At 48.6% G+C, this 24,397-nt stretch overlaps 10 protein-coding genes across 10 annotated transcripts; 5 read left to right on the top strand and 5 right to left on the bottom strand.

Moving 5' to 3' along the window:
• Positions 1–45: 45 nt before the first annotated feature.
• On the top strand, positions 46–1,724 carry HD556DRAFT_1435920 (pali-domain-containing protein; the record flags this gene model as incomplete). Its single annotated transcript, XM_041305489.1, has 3 exons — positions 46–274; positions 338–1,285; positions 1,333–1,724. The coding sequence occupies 3 exons, from the start codon at positions 46–48 to the stop codon at positions 1,722–1,724; spliced, it is 1,569 nt and encodes a 522-aa protein (XP_041167869.1).
• Positions 1,725–1,828: 104 nt separating this feature from the next.
• Positions 1,829–3,767, bottom strand: HD556DRAFT_34544 (arginase family-domain-containing protein). The gene is made up of 10 exons (XM_041310334.1): positions 3,205–3,767; positions 2,997–3,150; positions 2,924–2,940; positions 2,663–2,866; positions 2,472–2,605; positions 2,392–2,411; positions 2,315–2,335; positions 2,185–2,263; positions 2,087–2,127; positions 1,829–2,036 (listed from the first exon to the last, which is right to left on the bottom strand). Exons 1-10 carry the CDS (start codon positions 3,559–3,561, stop codon positions 1,915–1,917), a joined length of 1,149 nt encoding a protein of 382 aa, XP_041167868.1. The 5' UTR covers positions 3,562–3,767; the 3' UTR covers positions 1,829–1,914.
• On the bottom strand, positions 3,761–5,363 carry HD556DRAFT_1428332 (arginase family-domain-containing protein; the record flags this gene model as incomplete). Its single annotated transcript, XM_041304704.1, has 9 exons — positions 3,761–3,879; positions 3,935–3,975; positions 4,033–4,111; positions 4,164–4,184; positions 4,235–4,254; positions 4,303–4,436; positions 4,491–4,719; positions 4,769–4,923; positions 4,977–5,363. The coding sequence occupies 9 exons, from the start codon at positions 5,361–5,363 to the stop codon at positions 3,761–3,763; spliced, it is 1,185 nt and encodes a 394-aa protein (XP_041167867.1).
• Positions 5,364–5,860: 497 nt separating this feature from the next.
• Positions 5,861–6,811, bottom strand: HD556DRAFT_1435917 (uncharacterized protein; the record flags this gene model as incomplete). Its single annotated transcript, XM_041305488.1, has 4 exons — positions 5,861–6,399; positions 6,450–6,516; positions 6,580–6,608; positions 6,658–6,811. 4 exons carry the CDS (start codon positions 6,809–6,811, stop codon positions 5,861–5,863), a joined length of 789 nt encoding a protein of 262 aa, XP_041167866.1.
• A 1,075-nt stretch (positions 6,812–7,886) lies between these two features.
• HD556DRAFT_1223255 (uncharacterized protein) lies at positions 7,887–8,054 on the top strand (the record flags this gene model as incomplete). The annotated part of the gene is made up of 1 exon (XM_041296871.1): positions 7,887–8,054. One exon carries the CDS (start codon positions 7,887–7,889, stop codon positions 8,052–8,054), a length of 168 nt encoding a protein of 55 aa, XP_041167865.1.
• Positions 8,055–8,659: 605 nt separating this feature from the next.
• Positions 8,660–11,450, bottom strand: HD556DRAFT_1318713 (WD40-repeat-containing domain protein). The gene is made up of 12 exons (XM_041301242.1): positions 11,131–11,450; positions 10,705–11,078; positions 10,582–10,657; positions 10,500–10,529; positions 10,249–10,450; positions 10,184–10,202; positions 9,941–10,136; positions 9,752–9,887; positions 9,482–9,700; positions 9,257–9,425; positions 9,058–9,201; positions 8,660–9,004 (listed from the first exon to the last, which is right to left on the bottom strand). The coding sequence occupies exons 1-12, from the start codon at positions 11,318–11,320 to the stop codon at positions 8,795–8,797; spliced, it is 1,965 nt and encodes a 654-aa protein (XP_041167864.1). The 5' UTR covers positions 11,321–11,450; the 3' UTR covers positions 8,660–8,794.
• A 315-nt stretch (positions 11,451–11,765) lies between these two features.
• On the top strand, positions 11,766–13,963 carry HD556DRAFT_1259688 (WD40 repeat-like protein; the record flags this gene model as incomplete). Its single annotated transcript, XM_041299032.1, has 10 exons — positions 11,766–11,907; positions 11,962–12,333; positions 12,381–12,532; positions 12,583–12,632; positions 12,689–12,923; positions 12,971–13,097; positions 13,148–13,262; positions 13,313–13,531; positions 13,585–13,754; positions 13,794–13,963. The coding sequence occupies exons 1-10, from the start codon at positions 11,838–11,840 to the stop codon at positions 13,961–13,963; spliced, it is 1,680 nt and encodes a 559-aa protein (XP_041167863.1). The 5' UTR covers positions 11,766–11,837.
• HD556DRAFT_34093 (Bax inhibitor family protein) lies at positions 13,720–15,554 on the top strand. Its single transcript, XM_041310319.1, has 8 exons — positions 13,720–13,750; positions 13,802–14,430; positions 14,492–14,687; positions 14,740–14,840; positions 14,890–15,017; positions 15,065–15,235; positions 15,285–15,389; positions 15,443–15,554. The coding sequence occupies exons 2-8, from the start codon at positions 14,170–14,172 to the stop codon at positions 15,489–15,491; spliced, it is 1,011 nt and encodes a 336-aa protein (XP_041167862.1). The 5' UTR covers positions 13,720–13,750; positions 13,802–14,169; the 3' UTR covers positions 15,492–15,554.
• On the bottom strand, positions 15,396–18,226 carry HD556DRAFT_34155 (Sec1-like protein). Its single transcript, XM_041310322.1, has 9 exons — positions 18,114–18,226; positions 17,800–18,056; positions 17,536–17,749; positions 17,265–17,481; positions 17,040–17,207; positions 16,696–16,990; positions 16,472–16,646; positions 16,108–16,419; positions 15,396–16,055 (listed from the first exon to the last, which is right to left on the bottom strand). Exons 1-9 carry the CDS (start codon positions 18,135–18,137, stop codon positions 15,618–15,620), a joined length of 2,100 nt encoding a protein of 699 aa, XP_041167861.1. The 5' UTR covers positions 18,138–18,226; the 3' UTR covers positions 15,396–15,617.
• A 1,650-nt stretch (positions 18,227–19,876) lies between these two features.
• On the top strand, positions 19,877–23,955 carry HD556DRAFT_1223796 (uncharacterized protein; the record flags this gene model as incomplete). Its single annotated transcript, XM_041296912.1, has 10 exons — positions 19,877–20,095; positions 20,152–20,222; positions 20,270–21,034; positions 21,091–21,295; positions 21,349–22,303; positions 22,359–22,529; positions 22,586–22,909; positions 22,961–23,098; positions 23,151–23,603; positions 23,654–23,955. The coding sequence occupies 10 exons, from the start codon at positions 19,877–19,879 to the stop codon at positions 23,953–23,955; spliced, it is 3,603 nt and encodes a 1,200-aa protein (XP_041167860.1).
• Between the last annotated feature and the right edge of the window lie 442 nt (positions 23,956–24,397).

Here is a 24,397-nt window from a genome sequence, read left to right as displayed (position 1 = left end):
TCACGAACTTGGCAATATCATCTTTCTGACGCCCTTCTTTTCCTTATGAGTTTCATTCGGCCAGCTACTCCTGGCTTCCTGATAACCCTCATAGCCACCATTTTGTTGGGTGTTGTATCCTTCTCTGTACCCCTCATAAAGTCTATATACTTCCTCAAGGCAAGCCTTGCCGTCGAAGGCTCCAATGGTTACATCACATTTGGAACCTTGGGGTATTGTTCGGATATCTCAGGGACAGTTTCATGTTCTAGTGCAACAGTGGGGTATGAGCTCAGTAGGTCAACTTCTAAACCCTTGTAGCATTCATATTGACATTTTCCTTCCCTGGCGTGTGTAGACATCAATGCCTTGGTGGGCGATAATACGGCTCTCCAAATCCCCACCGTAGTTGTAAAATGGCTCACGTATGCCCTCGTCCTGCACATTGTGGCTTTCGGCCTCGCAGGAGTAGCCGCCATATTTGGTCTACTCGCTCACATTCGTGAAATGGCCATGACTTGCTTCAGTAGCTGCATATCAGGATTTGCCGCTACTGTCGCTCTTACTGCTTTCATTTTTGACCTCGTCATCTTTTTTGTCGCCAAGTCCAGGATGAACAGTGTTTCAGGTGGCTCTGCTTCCATCGGCAACGCAGTATGGATTACGCTTATCGCCTGGGTTCTACTGTTCTTCAGCGGATGTTTCTACGGCGTTGGAAGGTGTTGCATAAGAAGGCGTCCAAGGGATAACGACCGTATGGGTGGAAATGGATACGCAGATCAAATGCGCCTTGACGCTGTCAAAGCGGAAGTAGATCGAAAAGCAAGACAACAGCGAGGCGAAATTGGTTTACCCCCTTTCCAGGAATATGACCCATCCCAGCCGCTGAAGGCCAGAATCTCGGGGGATGGTGTATTTTTGGACGAGGAGGATGGTGTGCTATACCGAGACAACCAGAGCGTCTCAACCGCCGGAAGAGCCGGTACGGGATCCTATGGTCGTCGTCCATCAGCAAACGGCTACGCTGGGGGAGGTTATATGCAGGCTCCTCTCGGGACACGCGCTGTTGATGAATATAACAACACTTCTCCGTATGCGGCGCCGCCACGCCGGAAGAGTAGCACCCTCACTCAGACTACGTCCTCCAGCACTTATCCACCGACATCTACAACTCACTCAATGTCGCCTCTCAATTCATATGCCGTTCCCGGTGCTGCAATCACTGCCCCAGTGCAAAATGCTTCCGGCGCTTACTATAGTGACCCATACTCCCCGCAGGCATATGGTCATGTGGAAGGTGGTTCTTGTGAGTAATGGCTCGGCAGCACTTGTTCATCTCTCACATAATTATAGCGCGCACCCCTCCGCAGCAACATGTGGTGTATAACCCTTGGGAACCGCAGCAAACTCAGCCATCCTTTAACCCAGATTCATACAATGCTTCGGGTGTGACAGCTGCGGCTTCATATGCTAATGCATACAACCAGCCTCCTCGTCAACCCGAGCAGAACTATGCTACCAGCACTACTGGTGCTCCACAGCTGTCGGACCCATACTATGCTTCCAATTATCGTGGCCCAACTCCTAAGCCGAGTTCTCCGCCACCAGCCAACACCAGTGGTGTAAAGGGTCCGAGGGGGCCGCCGTCCCCTGTGGTGATGTCCCCTCCATCTCAGATGTACAACGACAACCCACCGACGTACGAGGATGGTCCATCGCGAACGCCTGTGCAGTGGAAGAGTTGAATATGATATGCAATTTCATGAGGATTTCATGGAGTTGATATATCTATACTGCATATTCTATCAATGGACCGTATCAGATTTCACTGTAGGACTATCTAGTTAGATACCCTCTGTATTCTATTGTGAAACAGTGGCATGCCTTGAAACAATAACCTAGCATGAGTACTGACAACAAGCCATCCTATGGGTTCTAGAGCTCATCGGCCAGTGTTCGCCTTCGTTTTACTTGCCGTTTGGGCGGCTCATCGACGATCAACAGAGTGAGGAAGTCATCCGCAAGGCCAGCAGCAAGGATGCCAGTGGTCTCGCCGGCTGGATTGGACGGTGAGCCCTCGTTCCTAAATTCGGGAGATGGATCTTACCATCATCGTATGCTGGAGCAACCTCCACAATGTCAGCCCCACTACATACGAATCATCAACTGTTTGTACAGGCCCCCGAATGATGAAGAGAATCTTACACAAAGTTCAATCCAGCAAGACCTCGAAGGATTCGCTTGGTTTCTCGACTGGTCCATCCAGCAGGTTCCGGTGTACCAGCTACCTAGACATCAATAACTTCAAAATTGCCCGAGTGATATTTGCGCTCACTTGCAGGTGCCTGACCAGGGTCTATCAGAGAGCAGTTAGTACACAATTGTTAGCGATCAATCAGAACATCTGCAGACCGATGGTGTCGATGTCAAAGCTGAGGCGAGAGGCAATGAACATCAACATTATGATCAGCGACGCATTTCTCGGGACACACCTCAGGTAAACAGGGGAGTTGCCGATGCGCTGTCGGATATGCTTAATGATCTCATCTGTTCCAAGGTCGTCGATATCATCAGCCATGATGAGCTCAAAGCCAATTTCTTCATCGTGCTCGATCAACTCAAGGCCCTGTCGATTCAAAGTACGTTAGCTCGAGCCAACTTGAGATACAAGGAACGCCCTGACCTCCAGTTTGTTTCGGATCCCAGCATGAATACTGGTGTTGGACATAAGTCCCTCCTCAAACGCCCATGTGAAATATGTCCCGTGATTGACCCTGGACTGCGTGGAAAAACCTCCCCCGCTTGGCCAGGTGTCGATGTGTGCATCGAAGTGAATGACAGATATGGGTCCATAAACCTGATAAAGAGATCGAAGAATCGGAAGCACCTAAGTATAAATTGACATGTGAAATTCGGGGGATGTAAAGGAATCATGCTATCTCACGATGGTATGGTCTCCGCCTACCAGCATATGATCAATTGCATGTTCTCAAACGAGATCATGGTTCGGGGCTCACCTAATGTCAGTATACGAGGGTGCTCCACTCCATCACGCGCAAGTTTGGCGGTGCGCGCACTAGCAGTTCCATTCACGGGTCGTGCTAAAAGCGTGGTATACGCAGTTTCCATTTGATCAACAGCTAACGCGTTGTCATAGGGGCTGATAGGGACCTGTTAAAGCGCTCTGTCAATATGTTTAGACGCCTATGACGAGCCGAAACTTACGTCTCCACAGTCAATCACTTCTGCGCGGGTGTACGGGTTCGTCATCCATTCCAATGCGTAGCCCCTCGCGGGGGATTGACGGCTGGAGCCAGATCTAATTGCATTTGGTCCGAAACGTGCCCCTGGTCTGTAAGAAGTAGCTGTGTCAAATGGCATGCCGAGAACAGCGACGTCAAAGGTTGTCGACAAATCATCCAAGCAACGTGTGTAGGGTAGGTGGGAGTAGCTCAGAGGTCCTGTAAAACTAAGGTCTGTCTGTGTGCCATACTTGGTTGTCCATGGCTCCTGCTGCTTGGTTTCGAAGGCATGTTGCTGCGCATAAACAACGGGAAGTAGCGCGAGAGGAAGGTATCTCATTGTCAGTAGTACCTGCGATGTTGCTTCGACGTCAGCGTCAACTTATGAGGGCAATCGCGAGAGATCTCTGGGGACGAGAACATTTTGTATTGCATGTTACGTACTGTTACGTACTCTGAAAGTATTTCTGCTTAGCACCTGATTGGCACGTGGTGATGTAGGGAACAGCCAAAGATAGCTTGGAAAGTAAGAAGAACCGTCAAAGTTCATCTCGAAGCCAAGAACCAGGAAGTGCGTGTGGTGTGGGAGGCGATTGAGACATGAACATCGATAGAAAATCGTGGACAAGATCGGCCGCCGCCGTGCCTGTGATTTCGGCTGTAAAAGAATGTCTCAGTCCCGGTCACAAACAGCCGACTGCTACCAAACATGCCATGATCATAGACAGGAGCGACTTCCACTATGTCGGCGCCACTGTGTTGCAAACAAGGTATGAGACTTGTGGGAGCCAATGATAGCCGGGATACCTACACGAAGTTCAATCCGGCCAGACCACGGATGATTCGTTTGACCTCTCTACTCGTCCAGCCTCCCGCCTCGGGAGTACCCGCTAGATTTCAGAAATTCAAGCTTTGTTTCAGTCAGTTAATGGTGAGACGCACTAGCAGGTGCAAGACCAGGATCTGTTTGATATGTAACATAAGTGGGCAAATCCAACACGGATATCACTTACCAATAACATCAATGTCAAGACTATTGCCCCGTCAGTAACATTCTAAGCAGTATGTAAAGCAGACATGCCTCAAGTAGACAGGTGTGTCACCAACACGCTCCCGTATGCGTTTGATGATCGCGGGAACCCCGTGATCGTCGATGTCATCGCTCGTGATGAAGTGGAATCCAACTGATTCATCATTTTCAATGTCTCCCAGTCCCTGAATTCAGAGGTGTTCATTGCAAATAATAATAATAATCAAAACCTTATTTACCACTAATTTGCATCGGATACCAGCATGAATGCTCGAGTTCGAAACCAAGCCTTCCTCATTAGCTACATAAAAGAAGGTTCCGTGGGTAACACGCGACTGCTCAGTCACTGTTCCCGGATATCCATTCCAGGTGTCGAGGTGCGCATCGAAGTGAATAACAGAAACCGGTCCATATACCTTGTTAAGAGCACGAAGAATTGGAAGCACGATTGTGTGATCGCCTCCAAGGCTTCGAATGATGTCAGGTGCTTGCTTGTAGATGTTTAAATTGGACAAACCTGACGATCCTTGGGCGCTCACGTCCGTCCTTCGCAAGTTGGGCACCATTCGCCCAAACAGACTGGCTGGAGGCGATAGGACGATTTAACAAAGTAGAATACGCGACTTCCATTTGGTCCATGGCCAGAACATTGTCGAATGGAATGATCGGAACCTTTGCCCTCGTCAGTTGCTCATGTCAATTACTTGTCACTGAAAAAGGCGCACGTCGCCACAGTCAATTATTTTTGATCCTTGCTCGTATGGGTTATTGCCCCAAGCCAAACTATATCCGCGAGCCTCCCTCTGTCTTCTGCTGCCTGAACGAATCGCATAGGGTCCGAAGCGAGCACCAGGGCGATAGGATGTGCCCGTATCAAAAGGCATACCGAGAACTGCTATATCAAACTGCGCGGATTCATCTTCCAGACAACGGGAATAAGTCATATGAGAAAATGCCAATGGTCCAGAGAAAGGTTGGTCAATCTGGGGACCATATTTTGACAACCACGTCTCAGGCTGTTCAATAGTGTCGCCCAAAGGGATCTGGTGCGCGAATATGGCTTTGATAGAAACCGCGCTGATTGCAAATTGAAGGAGTTTTTTGAAAGCCATACTGGTAACGTTGTTCCTTTGGAAGAAGACCTATGTTGACTTGAGACCTGAGAGGCTGGCGAATTCTTATCTGGAAAATGGGACAGAGTGGGCGGCCCGTCGGACAGACGAAGTCAAACGATATGTGCTCCGATATGTGACAGGAAAGCTCTAGACACCTTATTCTTGACAAAGAAGATCAAGCAAAGCAATCTGATATGATCAGCTGCTCAAAGAAGGATGTACATGAGGCTTGCACGAGGCGAGGCCAACAATTCATGCGCAAAATTAGAGGATGCGGCGGGTCCCGTGCACAAGGATAACAAAAGTCAAAATGCACGTGATTCGCTGCGGGGTACTTTACTTACTAGCTAGTACTTAAATAAGCGTAAGTAGACAAGTTTCTGCCAGTCATAGAACTACCTAGTACCCATGCCCATCACGACACAGTTTCTCGAGTCAAATACAAAGTACGTGCGCTCAAACCAAATGAAAAATAAGCACCATACGAATATCGATTACAGCAGTCTCCGATGAGCAGCTGACGTACGCAAAGGCAAAATCTGCCATTGACGGCGTTTTCTAGCACTCTCACCTTCAGCAGGAGCATCCCGCTGACCGATCGTCAAAACTCTGAGTTTTCTGAGGTGCTCGGAGGAGTCATCTGCGTCGCCTTCTACGCCTCGATCCTGTTCTAGAGTCTCATCTTCGGTGAGGTCTATATCCCCACTGAAAACATCCTCAGGAGTTGCCTTCCTCTGTGCTGTGCCACCAGAGAAAAAAGAAATTGGTGTTATGACAGCGGAACTTAAGAAAGCCGATGCGTTATCTAACAGTGACTTTGGTTTGGGCATTGGAATTGATGACAGGACGTATGTCTTTCGCATCCACGCGGTGGAAGTTTGCGCGGCTGGCGGAGGGTATGCAGGATCACACTGGAAAGATGCAGCGATATGCTGAGTTTCTCGGGAATAGGAGAAACGCGGTAAAGGATGCGAGTATTCATTTGGATATGGCTGGGAGATGGGTCGGCGATGCCGAATAACCAAACGGTCCTCTACATCTACTGTAAGATTCTACACCAGATGAATGATGCTGACGTCGCACCTTCGATATCGATTGCATGTCCTGATGATCTCGAACAAAGAGCGCCCGACGTGTCGATGAAGAATACCTGGATGGCGCAAGTTTTATTCAGTGGTCAATACTAGTACTTGCACAGAAGTGACATACGTACCTGATTATTAGCTTCCGGATTTCTCAAGGCTGATGTCTTGTTAGAGTTCACTTGTGCACGCAGGGAAGGCAAACTTACTTTCAACTAAAGACTTCTCTTTCTCTGGCCAGAGTAGAATCTCGGCGCCATCTTCTACATCATCTCCACACACGTCCCACAGCCTACCATTCGCAAGGTTACGAATCACGAAGTATCCTGGAGGAAATCCATAGAGCTGAGCATTAGCAGACATGGTGGTGTGGTCAAGGGTGGGCGGGGCGATCACACACAGCAAGTGCGCCAGAAAGGGAAAGCTCCTGGTTTCACCTACTACTAGGAAGGTACCACCTGTCGTTCTCCATTGCATGATACATAGTGCATGATTTTCTGTTCTATGCTGCTTCGCAGGCTGCAGCTGCATTCTCAGCCTGAGCACTGCGCAGCCAATTATGTCTTGGAGAAATCCTGTCTCCTTTAACCTTCGGGGCATCTTTCTAGTAGTTTTCCCGGCCATTGCATTCTGTTGGGGTAAATCAGGGTAATTCGCCATCTACTTTCAACGTCGAGTAAGTACTAGTATGATAGACATCGATAGTACGGTACTGATGAAACAATTTTGAGCTCCGCACTAGAAAAGTCGATCTGAGGTTTTTCAATCGTACCCTACTCCGCAATTCAACATCTCGATGAGACTGTGGGAGCTCCGACTCGTCGAGTCAGTATTATGATCAAGGAGCTCTAATTCCGAGAAGTGCAATCCTCGTCAGAGTCTGGGACAAATATCCTGCTCACGCCAGGCGGTATAGTAGCCGTGGTTGTCGAAGGGCAAGAAAAATTATAAATCGACAGCTACTGGATACGGATAGAGAGCCTGTCTTGTTGTCTGCGACTTCAAAGTTCTGTGGAAGTTTGTTGCATACGGTAGGTTATCATGAAGTTGGAAGCCCTTTTGACTAAAGTTGGCCATTCATTCACCGGATCAAAATGCGGAGATCATTGGCGTCAAGACTTTGTGGCAAAAAGTTAGTCAACTTCTACGACTATTCATATTGCTCATCCCGTGGTTCAACGTTCAACAGCGTTCAGTGACGCCATCGGTATATGACATTCTCTTCCCCCAGATAACGCATACACTAGGAGATTCAATATGTAAGCCAAACAGCTTCCTCGACCCTCGGAGGCATATATAAACGCGTCACCAAGGACTCTGCTATTCCTTGGAATGCACATTCCAGCACCAATGAACTAGCCATGGCTTCTGACACAACCGCTACCTCCAACTACTCCTTTCTCCACCTAACGACTCTTCGAGTCGACCTTACCTCGATATGAATAGCGAAAGGCAGGTTCGCAATTGGTTTGACGACCCTCACGACATGCAGACGACGACGGCCTCCACTTCCGGCCTCCATTCGCATCCTCCACCAACAGAAGTTCCCTCCCCTCTTCGCAGTCACTTCCAAATCGTTAACCTCTGGCATCGCATGCAGATGTAGAGATTGTTCACTTGCACTATGAGAACAATGACGAATTTTTTTCTTTTCAAATTGTTAGCGTATCAGCTCGGTGGCACTTTTCATCACACTAAAGGTCTCAGCTTTGACTCAGTGCGAGATGGTAGTGTTGCGAGACTTATCCCTCGCAGTGCCTTCCAAGACCCGAAAGCTCAAGAGGGAACGCCGCCTTGGGAGTCCATCGAGATGTGTCGCTGTATTTTGCCGATTCTACTCTTCCGACGTTTCGCACAATCCCACGGCTCGCACCATGACTGACACTGTCAATGTATTCATGACAAGGATGCAGGGAATATGGATGCTTTCGACAGTGGCAACGCTACATGGGTCGAGAAACCCCTCTGAATCTGCAGTCCAATCGGCGGCAGCCAGCCTCTCATTCAAAGGCACACCCTCCAGAGGCACAGCCCATGTTGCAACAAGATGTACATCGGAGGGCATCTCTGGTCTGGCGTCGAATGTCTTTTGCCTAGTTGTCCTTTTCAGCCAGCTAAACTACCGAGTCCATCACTGGAGCTCCAGTAGAATAAATGCGCATGTCCGTGACATGTAGCTCATTGTCATTGTAAGCAGAAGAAATTGACCAGTCCACAACAATGCGGTCGAACCAAGCGTCAAACAATTGGTACCGTGAACGCGATACAATGACTGACTGTACAATACATGTAAATATCCAGGTGAAGGTATGATATCACAGGCGTCACGCCTGTTCTTGACATCCTCTAGTCATCCTCTTCGACATCAAACGCACCAGGAACTCGTAATGTCTGTCTGGTACGCGTAGCCCGTTCGCTGCGCTCTATGTTCTGCTTCTCTATCCAATCCTCCAGACCGTACGACATCTTAGAGAGACCTCTCCATTCATGACGCGCAACAACACTCTTCGGCGGTGACCGACCCCCGTCCCAACCAGCGCTCATCATCATTGGTTCCTGTAACAATCCTTATCAGCGAAATCGGCCAAATGGTTAAAAGATGGACTGACATTGCTGTTCCAGCTGACATCTCGCACGCAAACCGTACCGCGAGTATTGGGGAGTATGCACTCCTCCGCGAAGGGATCAAGTGTCATGGCCGACGTCTTCGAGCGATCCAGAACCTGGACTATGCGTCCGTCGAGCGACCATATCTAGAAGTAACGTGTGTCAGATATACAAGGAAGTCGATTGTAATTGGACCCTGACGTGTATTTTCCCGTCTGCCGAACCGGAGTAAATATATTGTCCACCTGTCGTCTCAGCAGGACTAAAGTGACATCGGATAAGTGTGCGTAAGACAGCATGACCTCTGTAGGTCATGACGCTACAGTCACGCGGGTGTGCAGCATGTTTTGGTTTCGAGTAATGACCGTAGCTTAGCAAGACGGTTGAGGTTCATTCTCACTCAAGTTAAGACCTGAGTGAACGCACCGGTAATCAAATCCACGTGACCTGTAGTCGCGGTTAGCACCATTGTCGAAGTCCTCGCTGCTGCACATCTTCCGCAAATCCCACAACCGTAGTGCCTGATCCTTTCCGTTCGATATGATATAACGACCGTCACCTTTCGCCGAGACGTTGGTGATACCTTCTGTATGTCCCACCAAGACTCCTGACGGTTTTTGTGATGCACCTAATGAACGCCGGTCCCTTTTGCTCATATAAGTAGAATAAAGGTCGACGAACCTGCGTAGAACTCACCAAACTTTCAAAAATGTGTCATCAGAGGCACTGATTAGCACATTCCCCGATGCAGTGTCAGCCCAACAACAGCTATTTACGTCGTCTTCGTGTGCAATAATCTTGACTGTCCTACGGTCAGCCAAGAGATCATAAACTGAGGTGGAGCGTCTATGAGACATCCAAGCTCAAAAATAAAATAAAGTCTACCAAATATTTGACCGCTGCCACCAGCCACGACCTCATTTCCATCTGCAGAGAACCTGCAGCTCCAGATGCCAAACGAGTTTTCATCATCCCAGCCCCAGTGTGTGCGAGCCCGTTGACGGTGATTAGGTTCCTGAAAGCTGATGGGAGTCTGAGTAACTGATGAGTCGAGTGTGCTTGTCATATACACCGTGGGTGACTAATTTCTGTTGAAGTTGATAGAAACTACTGAGCCATTCCACTTACAATCGACGAATAAATCATTCTATGAGAACGTAAGCATGACCTGAAAGAAAGATGCAATCACTTGCCTTTCGTTGTTAGGACTCAAATGAGAATCTGTTATCGTCCAACGACCAGCAGACCCCTGTATAGTCTTCAATATCTTGAGGGTTGTGTCATGGTCGCAGTCGCTATCATCCCAAACACCTGTAGCGCTGCGACGTAGGTTCCTTGGTCGCTTCATGTATGGCGAAGGAGGCGAAGTCATGTCATAGATGTGAAGACGAAAATCTCGAGAGGAGTATGAATTGCTGTCCCACAAGAGCAGCATACCACACACCTTGACAGCAGGTGTAGTAAAACGAAGAATCTATCGAGTGACATCAAGTGGTGAACCAGAAATGGAACAAGTAGTTGTTCACCTCTCGAGAATTGCCCGCAGTAAACATTTGCGGTGTAGGATGCAACGGCAACTCCGTTCGTATTCGGAATGAGTTCCTGTAATGAGTTCAGGTATATGCATGAAATACCAGAGAGTAACGCACACTAGTCATATTCTCTCTAGAAATTGCTCCTCGGGGTCGCGAAGACTGGCCGAGGATCATTTGCGAAATGTTCCTCTGGTTTCTCTTGCTCCTTAACTTCGAACTCACAGAACCAAATTCTCCTCCCATGAGGAGCTCAACGCCTGGCTGCTGGGGTTCCTTGTGCGGAGGGAACCACACCTGGTGCCATTCTCCTACGTTTTCACTTTCTTCTTCTTCGTCGTCTTCTTCATAATCAGTGGGAGAGTCCAGAGAACGTGGATTCAGCAAATGATGCAAGTCCTGGATACCGATGGTCCTGAGCTGTCGGGGTTCACTGCTGTTACCGTCACCACCAGTGTCAGTCCGGTGTACATTTTGCGAGTTAAATAACGCTACAGGTTAGCGGCGGATGAGCGGGACATATCCTGCAGCGAGTGAACTCACATAGGAATATTTGGGGCAGCATAGGTGATTCCTGTACCACGACTCCGGTGCGCTCCTGTATCAAGTCCTGTAGGTCCTCTAAATCCAAGAGACTATCATCATCTTCCTCATCGACATATGCGTCGGGACCATCATAATCATCATCATTTTCTTCGAGCATCTCGAAATCGATTCGATCGTACTCAGACATGATGCGCAAGATCGAACTGTGTTAGTGTTAGTGAGAAAGATTTGGCAGCCTGGGCGCAACTTAGTAAGTGCGGTTATCCAATGGTTATCTCTGCCGTATAGACTCAAGCCACGTGAATACCTCTCCACGGACCCGGTGAGTCAGATTGCCCGTCGGACTGAATGCACCGTGACGCGGGGTCTTGACCTTAAAGCATGATATCTGCCTCCGCGGAGAGGTTTGTACTAGACAGTGACGGATCATAATAAGTGTCTACCTCCCTACGAGGAGTCACCGCAATGCAACATTAGTAGACCCAGCAGGCTGCCGCATATCATTCACGAGGGCTACAGAAAGCACATTCGTTTTACCATGAATACACAAAAATGAGTTCGAAAGTTCAAGCATTGAATTTGAGTGGAAAGCTACGTAGAAGCGACTTTGTCTCCTTAGTATGATTTGCAACTCCGCCACATAATTGCTTGACCTTGCTAAGCTAGCTTGATTCAACGCATACATATCACTGAGAGCAGCAGCCATGCCGGCGCCCCTTCTCATCACAGCGGATCAGGTCAATTGCCTCATACATGCTTATTTTTTAGATTCTGGTGCCGTTCCGACGATTCTTCTTGCTATCTGTGTCATCTGACTTGTTGGCCCAGGCTTCCAGCATTCTGCTTTTGCCATACGAATGGAAGGTCGTCTCGACCAGTCACCTCACATCAAGAAGCATATTCCACGCGGCGAACTTATCGAACTTCTCAGCAAAGCGCTCCTTTATTCCGAGGTCGAGGCCCATTGGAAGGGAGACGAGTTGTCTACAAATTGTTCAGTTCCATTTTCACTCTTAGACCCTCACGCTTGTTCGCTCCAGCCTCATTCTTCCACAAACAATATTCGCGAGCCAAGTGCTGCCAAAGTAAATGGTGATACCGCCGGCAAAAGGAAGGCGACGACTCCTTCTGAAGATGCCCGCGCTGAGAAGAGAGCAAGGAAGGAGCAGGACGAGAAAGATGCGCAAATGAACGTCGACGGTGCGTTCATTCCGTTGTTAATTCCCCTCTGTCCTCAATTATCACAGGTGCACCCACGCCAAAGCCAAAACCGAAGGATGCTAAGTCAGACCCACCGCAAGCCTTACAAGAACCTCCCACCAAGAAGCTCAAACACAAACCTAGTGTTGTTGGAGCACGTCCTGGTGCTGTCCGGTTCTTACTGGCTCACAAGACTGAAGTGTGCATCAATACATTACTCTCGACGCCCTGTTCACGATCTTCTCTTAGGTTTTCGTTGTCGCGTGGAATCCTGCTACAAAAGGCCAGCTAGTCTCTGGGTGTGCTTCTTATGGTGTTGATTTTCTGTTTGTGCAATTTACCTCTTACTACCCAGGTCGCGTGATGCTGTTGTGAATTATTGGGCCGTGCCCAGTGGACCAAATAATGATCACACAGCCCCCATACAACCCACCCTAACTCTACCAGACTTGACTCTAGATTCACAGGCTGATTTGACAGCATTAAACTGGAATCATGATGGCTCACTCGTAGCTATCGGATCCTATGATTCCATCCTCAGAATTTGTACAGCGAGTGGCGAAACATATTTCAAGGATAGTCACCATAAGGTATGATAGAACGTAAATCCTTCTTTCTTCTTATACATGTTCGGTAGGGTCCCATATTCGCTGCGCAATTTTCACCTTCTGGCCAATGGATCGCCACAGCTAGTTTAGACTGCACCTCATGTGTCTGGGATGTCAAGCAAAAACGAATACATCGACAGTATCGTAGTCACGGAGGTATGTCATTGGACTACGGCAGTTGGTGTCCTGTTGAACTCGAGGGAAAGATGCTTGCTGCTTGGATGTAGAGTGGCTGGACGATTCAACTTTCGCAAGTTGCGGTGCAGACAAAGTCGTTCACATCCTATCCTTGACAGCTACCGGGCCATTGCATACTCTCGAGTAAGTTTTCATGCACACAAAACACGTTGAAAAACTTGATGTTCTTTAAGGGGCCATGCAGGAGAGATCAACTCTGTCAAGTGCAATCCTTCTCGAACACGGCTAGCATCATGTGCGGACGATGGCACCGCACGTATATGGAACATCGAAAACGTACATTCCGAGAAAGCTCTACCACCGCCTGTAATACTCAGTGGCCACCAACAATGTCTCACCTCCATAGAGTGGTGTCCTGTCACTGCACCTGGTGAGCCTGAACTGGTTGCAACGTAGGTTTAGGCTGTGGCCTTGATAAATATTCGCTTTCTAACATATATACTAGAGCCTCGTTTGATGCCACTGCCCGACTATGGGATACTGTCACTGGAGCTTGTACTAAGGTCTTTGCGGACCACACCAAACATGTCTACGCCGTTACCTTCAGCCCAGACGGGCGTCACCTCGTCACTGGCGGAGGTGATGGTTCGTTGATTGTATACGAAGTCAAGGCAAGTCGTTTCGCTCTCCCAAATTTCATTTGCTGAAACCGAGCCATTCAGTCGAAGGAGAAGAAATGGTCATGGTATACTGGCGAGAAGTCTGGCATATTCGAAATTGACTGGCAGAGTTGGGGGAATACCAGTTTGATTGCGTTGGCTCTGGAACGTCAGATGGTGGCTATTGTTGATCCTGGCAAGGTGCCAGCGCTTCAGAGTTCTTGATCGTCGATGGTCTTTCCTACCTACCTGGACTGCATTATATTATTATTATTGCGCTATGTACCGCTGTTGCTAATCAGTTTGCTCTGCTCCTGATTGGTGCCACCACGGTGACGTAGTTCGCACGCCGTCGGCAAGTGTTCCGTTATAATTCTGTGTCAGTATTTGCATGGTCTCTTTAACGTTCCCCTCGTCTCGTTTTCGTTATAATGTTGTATCTTGGTCTGTCGTCGACTTTACGCTCTTCTCTGCGTAGTAATGTGGCAAAGGCAATCGTACGGCCCCATGTGCAGCCCTTCTCGATGCGCACACAATCAAATAATGCGAACATACGGAGTGTGTTGCAAAACCGCCCGACCGTCTTGTCACCCACTCTGCTCTCCCGGTTCTCGCGTTCTGTCACAACGGATGCGCAAACTGTGACAGCCTCTTCATCGCAAGATGCTTGGAAGCGTTTCGGAATCACAGCGGTAATATGGCCTGAAATCATGATGTTCCTCTCTCTGACTCGGATACGCTTCGGCTCATTAGGCTGTTGTTGCGGGCGCCGTCATTCTAGCAGAAGGCTTCTTGAACAGAGACACACGCGATAGATTGAGCCCAGCTGAACAATCCTACTTACATGAAAGTTTCATGTACACAGGGGCTGGCCTGACATTGACTGCAGTTGCCGCCCGGAGTTTGTTTAGGTCCGGTGTCGCCTTCAGAATCATGTCCGCGAACCCTTGTGAGCTTGAAGATGAGAGTAGCATGGAACAATTCTGAAGCTCTATTTGCAGGGGTGGTACTCGGTGTCAGTCTTGCGGGTAGCATCGGATCCATGATGGGTGTCTTCTACACGCCACCGGAGCAGACCTTCCAGAAGCACGTTTTTTGGCTGGTATATTTGATCACACAGGCTTCTAGCATCTGAGCTGATTGTGATACAGGCATTTAATGCGTGTCAAGCTGCAACCCTAAGCCCGCTCTTCTTCCTGAGCCCTGCCATTTTATCTCGCGCAGCCCTCTACACGTGTGGCGTGGTTGGTTCTCTTTCATTCGTGGGCGCCACAGCCAAGTAAGTTTCGTACTTGTTGTGAGTAACTGAAATTAAATAGCACTTAGGAATGACAAATATCTGTACATGGGTGGACCGCTGTTGGCTGGTGTCACAGTCGTCGCTTTGAGTTCACTCGCTCCACTTGCCCTCCCGTTAGGTATGCGTGGCCTCGCTGTTGCGGAAAGCCTCTCCCTTTATGGAGGTCTTGCCGTCTTTGGTGGGCTCGTACTCTATGAGTATGCCTCTGATTCATTTCATATCCGGTCATTAACTTATTTCCCTCAGCACCCAAAAGATTTTACAACACGCACGTATGGCGGAGATGGGAGTCGTTCCCAGGGATCCCATAAAGGAATCTGTTGCCCTTGAGCTCGATATGATCAATATCTTGTAAGTGATTTCAAATTTTGCGTCATGGCATCTGGCTCAAGTTTTTCCCTCAGTATTCGCCTTGTTCAAATCCTGGCTATGCGCCAAAATAACCGAAAGTGATTGACTGACGGGTAATCGGTCCCCGATTGATATGGTTCACCGCTCAGCATTCATGCCTGGTATCACCACGTTTATAATCTATCTCAAAGTCCAATGTATTATTAGCTAGGGGAATACGATTTTGTATCATGCAGTAGATCTCCCAAGATCCTGAAGAATACTGACAAATGCACCTGGATCAATGATCTCTGTGCCGCCATAGGTGACGCGTTTTCCAGTCTTCGCAGCCCATTCCTCCAAGTTTCCATACTCGACATAACCTGCCCCTCCAACTATAAATACCATGCCCTCTGCAAATGCCATCCGCTTCGCTCTAGCTGTTCCAGACGCGCCGCCTCCTGGACCACCTGTACCTCCTGAAAGACCGAGGCCAGTGTGTCGAGAGGCTCGGGGGTCAAGGAAAATGTAATCATCTGTTTCTTGCAGCGACTGGTTCGAAGCTGCAGACGAGTCCATGATCGCCTCAGTAATTCGGGTAACAGGAAGCAATTTGTTCGCCGGTAGGAAGTTCTTGACACCCGAGATAAGATTGTCGAGACCTCCTTCTTTGAGTCGGTCAGTGAGCTAGATAATAAAAATGTTACAATCTGTCTGGAGAACTAAGGATAATACTGACTCTATTTCCGAATGCTGTGAAGCCCCTGAAGAGTTCTCCTTGGCCTGCACCGAGTACGGGCGTCGAGGTTCCTCCAACAGCAGTAGCCACTGTCATCCGCGAGATCTCCCTTGTGCGTCTGACATATTCAAATGATTCGGTATCAGCTCCTGCATTCTTTAACTCCTTTTCCAACTCGACAATGTCGTCCTTCGAGATCGCGTTATCTGGTGAAGACAAGTAGAAGACAAGAACTAGGCGCAGTTTATCCTCCGGTGTCAAGGTGCCGCTTGAACGAGGAGAGCGGAGCATCTCCAAAACTGAAGCAACGGTCTAGATATCAATTAATATGGAGGAATATCGAGATAGCTGGATGAGGCCGCACCTGTTTGCTGATGGCCTCTTCGGTGCTGAAAAGTTCATCAAGCGCACGCTTCTTGATCTGCTCCAGCAATGCGGTGGCTATGTTCATATGGGTGTCGAGAACGGCCTTCCGCGCAGTCAGTTCTGGTAGCTGTGTGATCGCAGTTTTCAAGTGTGCAGCATTGGAAGATACATCACTACAATTCATGTCAATAAACACGACGGCGAAGCTTGAAGAGCATGTACATTTGCGAGATGTCATTAACATCACTGACACCCGTAGATCGCGTGATCTCGGCAGCATCTTGCTTGTATTTGTTCAGTTCCGTGTCGATCTCTTCAGCGACTTGAGGGAATGGGTTTGGTGCATTCTTTGCCCAGAAGAAGTCCTTAGAATCGAGATCATATGAGCGCTTCTGTGGTTGAGTAACAACTACGCGATTGAGCTTGATCTCTAGACAATCAGACACTAGGGCTTGATACGTCCATCCATGGCAGATCATCGAAACGAGATCAATATTTCTGTCAAGAATCAGCAGCACTGGAACGGCGTCAGTAGTTTAACACCACGAAGAATAGAACGAACACACGTGGTCGTTGCAGATTCGACAAGCCAGATGCATCTTGCGCGAATAATGATGACGTAGCCCCATGAGTTCGGGAGGCCGAAAGAATCGCATCTCGTATTTTGATATCGAGTTTTTTTGCTATCATCTCCGCAGCATTGCCTTTGGGCGCGCGGATAATTGGAACATGGCCTTATCCGTGCGATATTCAAGTCACCCATCGACGATACATCAATATACCGCACTCACCCATTGTAACAACAGCACTGAAGAGACCATTGGATATGCGCTCAATCTCCCCTTCTATCTGTTGTTCGGTGGATGATGGGGAGTTCAGGAGTGTGTAAGATGTTACAGGTGCCTTGGACGGCCCTGCTTGACTAGATGGCGTAGTAGAAGGAAGCGGTGACAACAATGAGAATAGTGAGGGAGAGGGTGCAATGAATGATAGATATTGGTCGAGAACCTGGAAACATGCATCAACACACTGAAAACAGAATGACATGCGCAAGATACTCGCCTGTTCAACCAGGTCACCTGTTCCGGCACTCGCGACAGAGCCTGCCAGCTCTTCTAGCAAAGCACGGGGAAGGGGTTCTACAAAGTTGAGGTGGAAGGACTCATACAAGCATTTGTCGAGGTCTTCAGCTATCCGTTTCACATTGTCGAGCGTGGGGGCAACAAAATAAATGGCCGGAACGTCTGGTAGTGGAGGCCGTAAAGAATGTAATTGTCTATGCAGAACTTAGATGCGAGCAATATCACAAAAATGATTGGTACTTACACATGGAGCGTGACGCCGACGTCACGAAGATCTTGTACTCGAAGAACAGTTGCCAATACGTCTTTCGTTTGTTGGTCTAGTACCAAGACCTTCCATACGGGAGGTCCAGTGACTGCTGGAACCTTGAGCCCAGTCGAAGCTTTTCCTGACGGTGTTCCCGGTCGTTGAACGGGACTCGGATCGGACGAAGCGTTCAGGTTAAGCAGCGCGAGCAATGCAGCTGTTTGTGCTTGCTGCAATGTTGTTGGTGCGGTTGCCTGGGCCGCCGACCTGTCAGTACCAGCAACACAAAAGACTGATCTTTGAGAACTTACATGCTTCAGAGCAGTACTTGCCATTTGAATGTGCCCTGCTTGATTCTACGCGAAAGACCAGTACTTAGTGTAGCTTTCAACACGCCGCCACGTGGATGTTTTGTTAGGTGACCAGAAAGGCAATCCATCATTTCATTGTTCAACTTCCCTCTGACTGCTCCAAGCTAAATTTGATTCGCGTTCTGTATCAGTAAGGAGTTTCTCAACTAGGTGTATAACTACTGATACCACTAAGCAGGATTCGCTGCTCGGAAATACTAGCGCCAAAATTTAAATGGTGATTTCGCTCGCCCCATTGCCATGCACAGCTTTTGACTTGAGATAAATTTACTTTGGAGCCCTGACCTGACCCCCATCATGATCTAATACTGCCATGTCACATTGATTGATGCTACTGGCCCAATGTTGGCCGAACCTCCCAAGCACCGCCGCGCATCACGCATCTCACACCGGCACCGCAGTTGCGAGGGGGAATTTGTTGAGGTCTCAAAACCCTGAGTGCAGTGGCATCTATATACACCGTCTTTCGTTGATCCCACCAGTGACTTAGTCTTCGTGCTTTCACGTACCTTCAAAGCAATCTGTAAGATTTAAGTTCGGATATGAGGTATTTGATGCTCATCATCTACTGTTCAACAGCTAGTCACATCCTTTATACCATGGGTGGATCACAGAGCAGGCCGCGGAATCACCATTACAAGGAACATGCCGTTGCTTCTTCACGGCCTGCGTTTAAGTCCTGGTCGCTCAAACGCAGACAAAAGAAGAAACGGAACCATTCGAAACACGAATTGACAAATCTAGTTGAAAGAGAATCCGCTCCATGGGTCGGAGGTCATAAAGTCTTTGTAGTCCTTGAGGACGGGCAGGGGATGTTTGTTCATCGAGATGCGCTATGACCATGCACGACAAGTCTTATGCATCGTGCTAAGCACCCGTTCGTGTTCACGAGTAAGTTCTAGTATCTGTCCAGGAAACACGTCATTTTGATGATAAAACGCAGCTATATGTACTCATATTCTGATTTCATGATTTGTGTATGTCGCAATCAAGGGCGCGCCAAAAGGCTGACGTTCACATGACCATGCGATGTTTTTGTTCTCGCTAAGACTGGTCTGTGTTTCTATTCATAACTTATATCTGGTGCATTTGTACTTTTATTAATTGATTGTCCTGGAAACTACAGTATCACTGAAGGAGCACATGTAGTAAAGTAGTCCCAATATTGCACACCGCAGGTCAACCGTAAGTAAGGTCCTGGCAGGAGTCGGAGTCCGTGCGCAGGATGCCGCGACACCCGAGGCGTAAATAACATTCTATTTTGAGTCCTTGTAGCAACGTTCTTAAACTGAGAAGAATGAACAAGGTCGGTTGGTGTGAGCATGAAACAGGAGGCAGACTTCTGCTCGGTTACTATTAACCGAATATGGTGTTGGTCGGTTCATCATTTAGAAATTTTGAACCTTCTTACGACCCGCGGTCACCGAAACGAAATTGTCAATCTCCACTGAGTTACTCATTCATTACCTACTTGTTCTATACCCGCCCAGCCAAGGGCTCTTATGACTTTTCACGCAGACGCCGGTTTGGCGCTACGACCTAGACGACTTCAAGCGGATGGTCAAAGCCAAGGGTGGTCCGAAACTGCCTCTGGAACTACTCATTCACTCACTCCTTCTGCTGAACTATCACCCATATTGAATTTGCTGTCTGTACCACCAAACCCTGGTGATTCAATGTTTTCTTCAAGCCCATACCCCGTGATGTATACCCCTTCATACCCCACTGTAACCCAATTAACCTCAATATTTGTGCCATATTCAACTGCTGTTGTTTCGGGATCCGACTCTTCATCTCATGTCTTTTCGTATCGAAGTGCTGCCCAGATTCAGCCTATATGCATCGGAGATGGCCTAGATTCAACTTCGGACGGAGTAATCGCGACTGTGGTGCTTCCAACAAGTGTCGGCCTTGCCGTTTGGGTAAGTTATCACCCGGTAATCCTCTGTTGTGCCTGTAGACTCAATTGGTCTGGCAGCTGCTGTTTGCTGTACTACGTCCACGTTACCGACAAATATATGCGCTCAGAGAGTGGTTCGTGCAACAAGAGTAGGACGCTGGTATCTATGAAGCAGTATATACTAACTCATCTGCAGGCTGCGACCGCATCGGTTAAGCTCGAATCTCGGCGCGTTCCTCTTTCCCTCTGTACCACTTGTTCCACCTATACCTTCAGATGTCCCCGACACTGGAAGGTCAGTTCCAGCGCGCGCTCGCCTATTTCCATCCGACGAGGAGTTGAGCCAACGAATTCTGTGGACATGTCTCATAGTCGTGCTTGGCTGGAGTTTAGTGGGCCTTGTCGGCGCCTTGCCGATATACCTCGTGTCTACGCCATGCCTTGCGCACTTGTCAGGTGACCCTGATTTTGCCGGAGTTTACTCCACAATTCAGGACCTCAGCTTGCTACGTCTCCTGCAGCTACTAGAAGCCGACTCAGCCTCTACAAACACCACATACTCAGTACTAAGCGTGCTTGACGGCGATAATCAAGCTTCAAAGGCTCGACTGCGCATCGTTGTTCTTGCCATTTTGGCGGTATTTGCGGTTACGCTACCGGCGCTATATAAAATACTGAAAGAAATTAACAACCTTGTTACATTCCGCCGGCGATGGTTAGAAGTACGATGCGAAGGGAAGGAAATGGGTTGGCTGAGTTCCAGGAAAGCCTCCGGTTTTGCAGGATGGGGAGAGAAGCGTATTAAGGATCATTTTGTCAAAATTGGACTTAGTTCTTCCTTGGGAGGCTCTTCTCGGTCCAACAACCGACCGTTGCAGCACTCACGCCGAACTCAGTCTTACTATCAGAACTCTCAGGATTCAGTATTCGAGGTTGACGTTCAAAGCCTGTTCACTGTATGGTAAGAAGGCGTTTAAGATAAATATTCATGGGTGCTGATATAGCAACATTTTCCAGTGACACGCATACTTTGGCACTTCTCATCAGAGAACGGGACGAAATTTTGGACAATCTCGAAGTTGCAGAAACAAGATACATATCATCTTTCAAAATTTCAACGCCCGACCCCTCGATTGCTGATCTTGAAATTCTCGCTCCTAGTGTATCTGAAAGAACGTCATCTAAACCTCACATAGGCAGGCCTCGTGCTTTAGTTGGATCGGTGATAACCTCAGTGTACAATTCCATATCTCCTGGGCTAACAATTGTTTCCAGAGAAACCGTCCACGTCATCGCAGACACAACCCGGCGCAGGCTAACTCGTCTTTCGCCCCTACCTCGTTTGTGGCCCCATCACAGTACTACAAATTACGTGGCCTGAAAAATGTCAATGGCGGGAGATTTTCCGACAGCATCAACACGCCGATTAGTCTGACGGATTCATTCAAACAACAGAGCGACAGAGGTTCGGCATCCTACAATGCCATGCCATCAGGGAGCCATGTAAAAACGGAGGAACTCGGAGAGCCGTCGATCTCAGTTCCTGACCCAAAGTACTACGGGCCAAACCATGGCAGAGGGTCATTTGAAAGTGGTGGTGGAACTGGGTCAGGCACTGAATATCTAACTGTGGAGTCGTCATCGGACATTCGGCAATCTCTTGATGACGACTGGGTCGTCCTCGGGCACGAGGTTGATTTTGGCAAACCGTCGAGCGAGGGACCTGCTGCTTGCCCAGCACCCAGACCACATGAAGAACTTGCGCCCCGAAGGCAACCTCAGAGACATCTTGATACGTCATCCGACCGCCGGGAGACCTTTCCACTAAGGATTCGACCAAAGGGCAACATTCCCGCTGAAGATGTTCCACCACCTCATTTACGCCTGCAGCCGAGACAGCCGTTTGTTCGACCTGCTTCTGACCTTAACTACGATAATCTCGGTGCTGTCTATGCCGAAATAAACCAGTGGCGTTCCCGGCTGAAGCTCATTAACATGCAGATTGCCGAAGCTCAGCAAGATTCCTACGCAGATATCGCCGATGGCGCGCCAGTCAAGGGTTGGATCATCATCGGGCGTGGTTTGCGCCATATGCATGCTGTGGAGCTGATAGAGGGTAGGGCAAAGGAAGACGTGCGTTGGGACACCCTACAGAATGAAACGACGCTGCTGGATTCTGCAGCATTTTGGTTGGTTATGGCAGTGGTCAATATACTCCTTGCCGCTGGCCGTGAGTCGCATTTTTCCTATATAGTGAGGGAATATCGGTGTTAAACTCTGTATAGTCACGGCTGTTGTGGGACTTGCCCTCAGCGCTGCTTCGAGTGTGGAGCATTATTTACCTTTCTTTCGCCCCCTGTCAGGCCATGGGAACGTTGTCTCCGGATTGGCAACTTCTCTTGCTCCCGCAATTGGTGTTGCGCTCTTCACTGCGATTGCACTCAGGATCATAAAACGTAAGCACATTCACGCCATGCTCACCCTATGCAATGCTCATCAGGGTATGATGTAGGGGCAGCTGGATGGAGTGGTGTCGTATCTGTGTCCGGAGTTCGAATGCTCGCGGTCAAACTTGTGTTTTACACCATAACAGTCGTGGTTGCCGCATTTACTATCACTGCCGGTGCTCTCCTTTTTGCGTTAGAGGCATTTAGTCATGGGGTTGACATTGCTAAAACGGTCGCAACCGGTTGTGTCTATATGAGCGCTTTCGCTTTCGTTCTCATTATCAACGTTGCTGTCCTGTTCCCTGGGTTAATGTTGTTACAACCCCTCCGATTGTGGTCTGTTCTTCATTCGGAACAAGACGCCGTCACCCCAAGACAGCGTTTCCGAGGTACGGCTCCTGACTCGATTTCGATTGCATTAAACTTATCTCATTGACTAGCTGTATATCCGACAACTTACGATGCTTCTTATGCTGCAAGTGCTTGTGTACTATCCATGGTTTTTGCATCGGCATTTTCTCTCATTTTCCCTTTGATCGGGCCGGCTATTGTGATTCTTCTGTTTTTGGCTCTTGTTGGTGCGTCATTTTGTGCCTTACCATTCCGCAGAGTGAAATGACCGCTCCATAGCTCATAGATATCTCATTGGGTATGTTTATGCCCGAACTCTTTCGGAAACTGGGGGGCTTCTCCAGATCTGGTTGCTGAAGCGATTGGGTACACTCCTTGCGCTACAGCCTCTACTCCTCGGTTTAATTTTGCTCAGTCGGCGGCTCTGGATAGAGGGAGGAATACTTGTGGGCATAGCTCTCGTTGTGGCGGGGATAGTAGAAGTGTACACCATGCACAAAACGAGGCTTGCAAGCCTCCAAGCGTTACCTGAGAGCACCCAAGAGTCTCTTAGATTATTTCGCAGGGCGTTGGAATCAGATAATCGTACTGATACCGATGACGAGAATCGCAGCATGATCACCGCTAGAGGGAACCGCACAAGGGGGTCGATGGCTTCTGTCCTCGAGATGATGTCTCTCACGTTAGCGGTTATGCCATCAGCTTCAAATCATCGTGGTCCTCTACCACTTCGTACGCACACTTGTTTGAAGCATCATCAAAGTACTGATATAGTCTTGTAGGAACGGAAACTCTGGATGATCTAATTGCTACAGAGCGAGCTGCCAGAACTCATCCTGATGCTCCTCCGCACCTTCCTCCGTTATCCTTTGGGGACCATGCCGAAGAGATGTCGGGTATCATGTATCCGCCCGAGTTGCTTGCCCCACCACCGATCATCTGGCTTCCGAATGATACAGCCGGGGTGGCCAAAATGGAGGCAATTGACTTGCGGAAATATCACGATATACACGTTACCCTTGATGTCCATGCTAGGGATGTCATCCTGCCCAAACGGAGTACATCCACACGAACACACGCGTGACGCGTTGCTCGTGCTCTCTCTTGGCTAACATCTGTTTCACATTTCCGCCATCCTCGAACCTTTTGATGTGGCATTGGTGGGGCTCATGTTACTTTATAGATCGTACTTACTCCACTACCGTATATCAAACATCCAAGGCGACTTTCATGAACCTTATTCTCCAGACGTGGGAGAGGAGTACGACGGTACTCGGAGTTTTCGCTCGAACCGCCTACACAGCTGAAAAGTGTGCGGGTCTCTAAAACATTTCTAGGGGTTTTCACTACCATTTTTGAGTCTTATTGAACGTTTAACCCTGAATCAACCTTCAAAGCTTCAATTTCCGGACAATTGATAGAACCCCTATGGTGCCTGGTGATATCCGCTCAGCACCGGGTAGGGAATCTAGAGAGTACTCAGTAATCGCAGCCGCGATTGCGCTTGCAGAGGTAGTGACTGATTT

Source organism: Suillus plorans, assembly GCF_016647745.1.
Source record: "Suillus plorans strain S12 chromosome Unknown HD556scaffold_1, whole genome shotgun sequence".
NCBI classification, from domain to species: Eukaryota; Fungi; Basidiomycota; class Agaricomycetes; order Boletales; family Suillaceae; genus Suillus; species Suillus plorans.
Note: the sequence above shows the minus strand (reverse complement) of the source record. Positions and strands in the feature narration are given on the sequence as shown.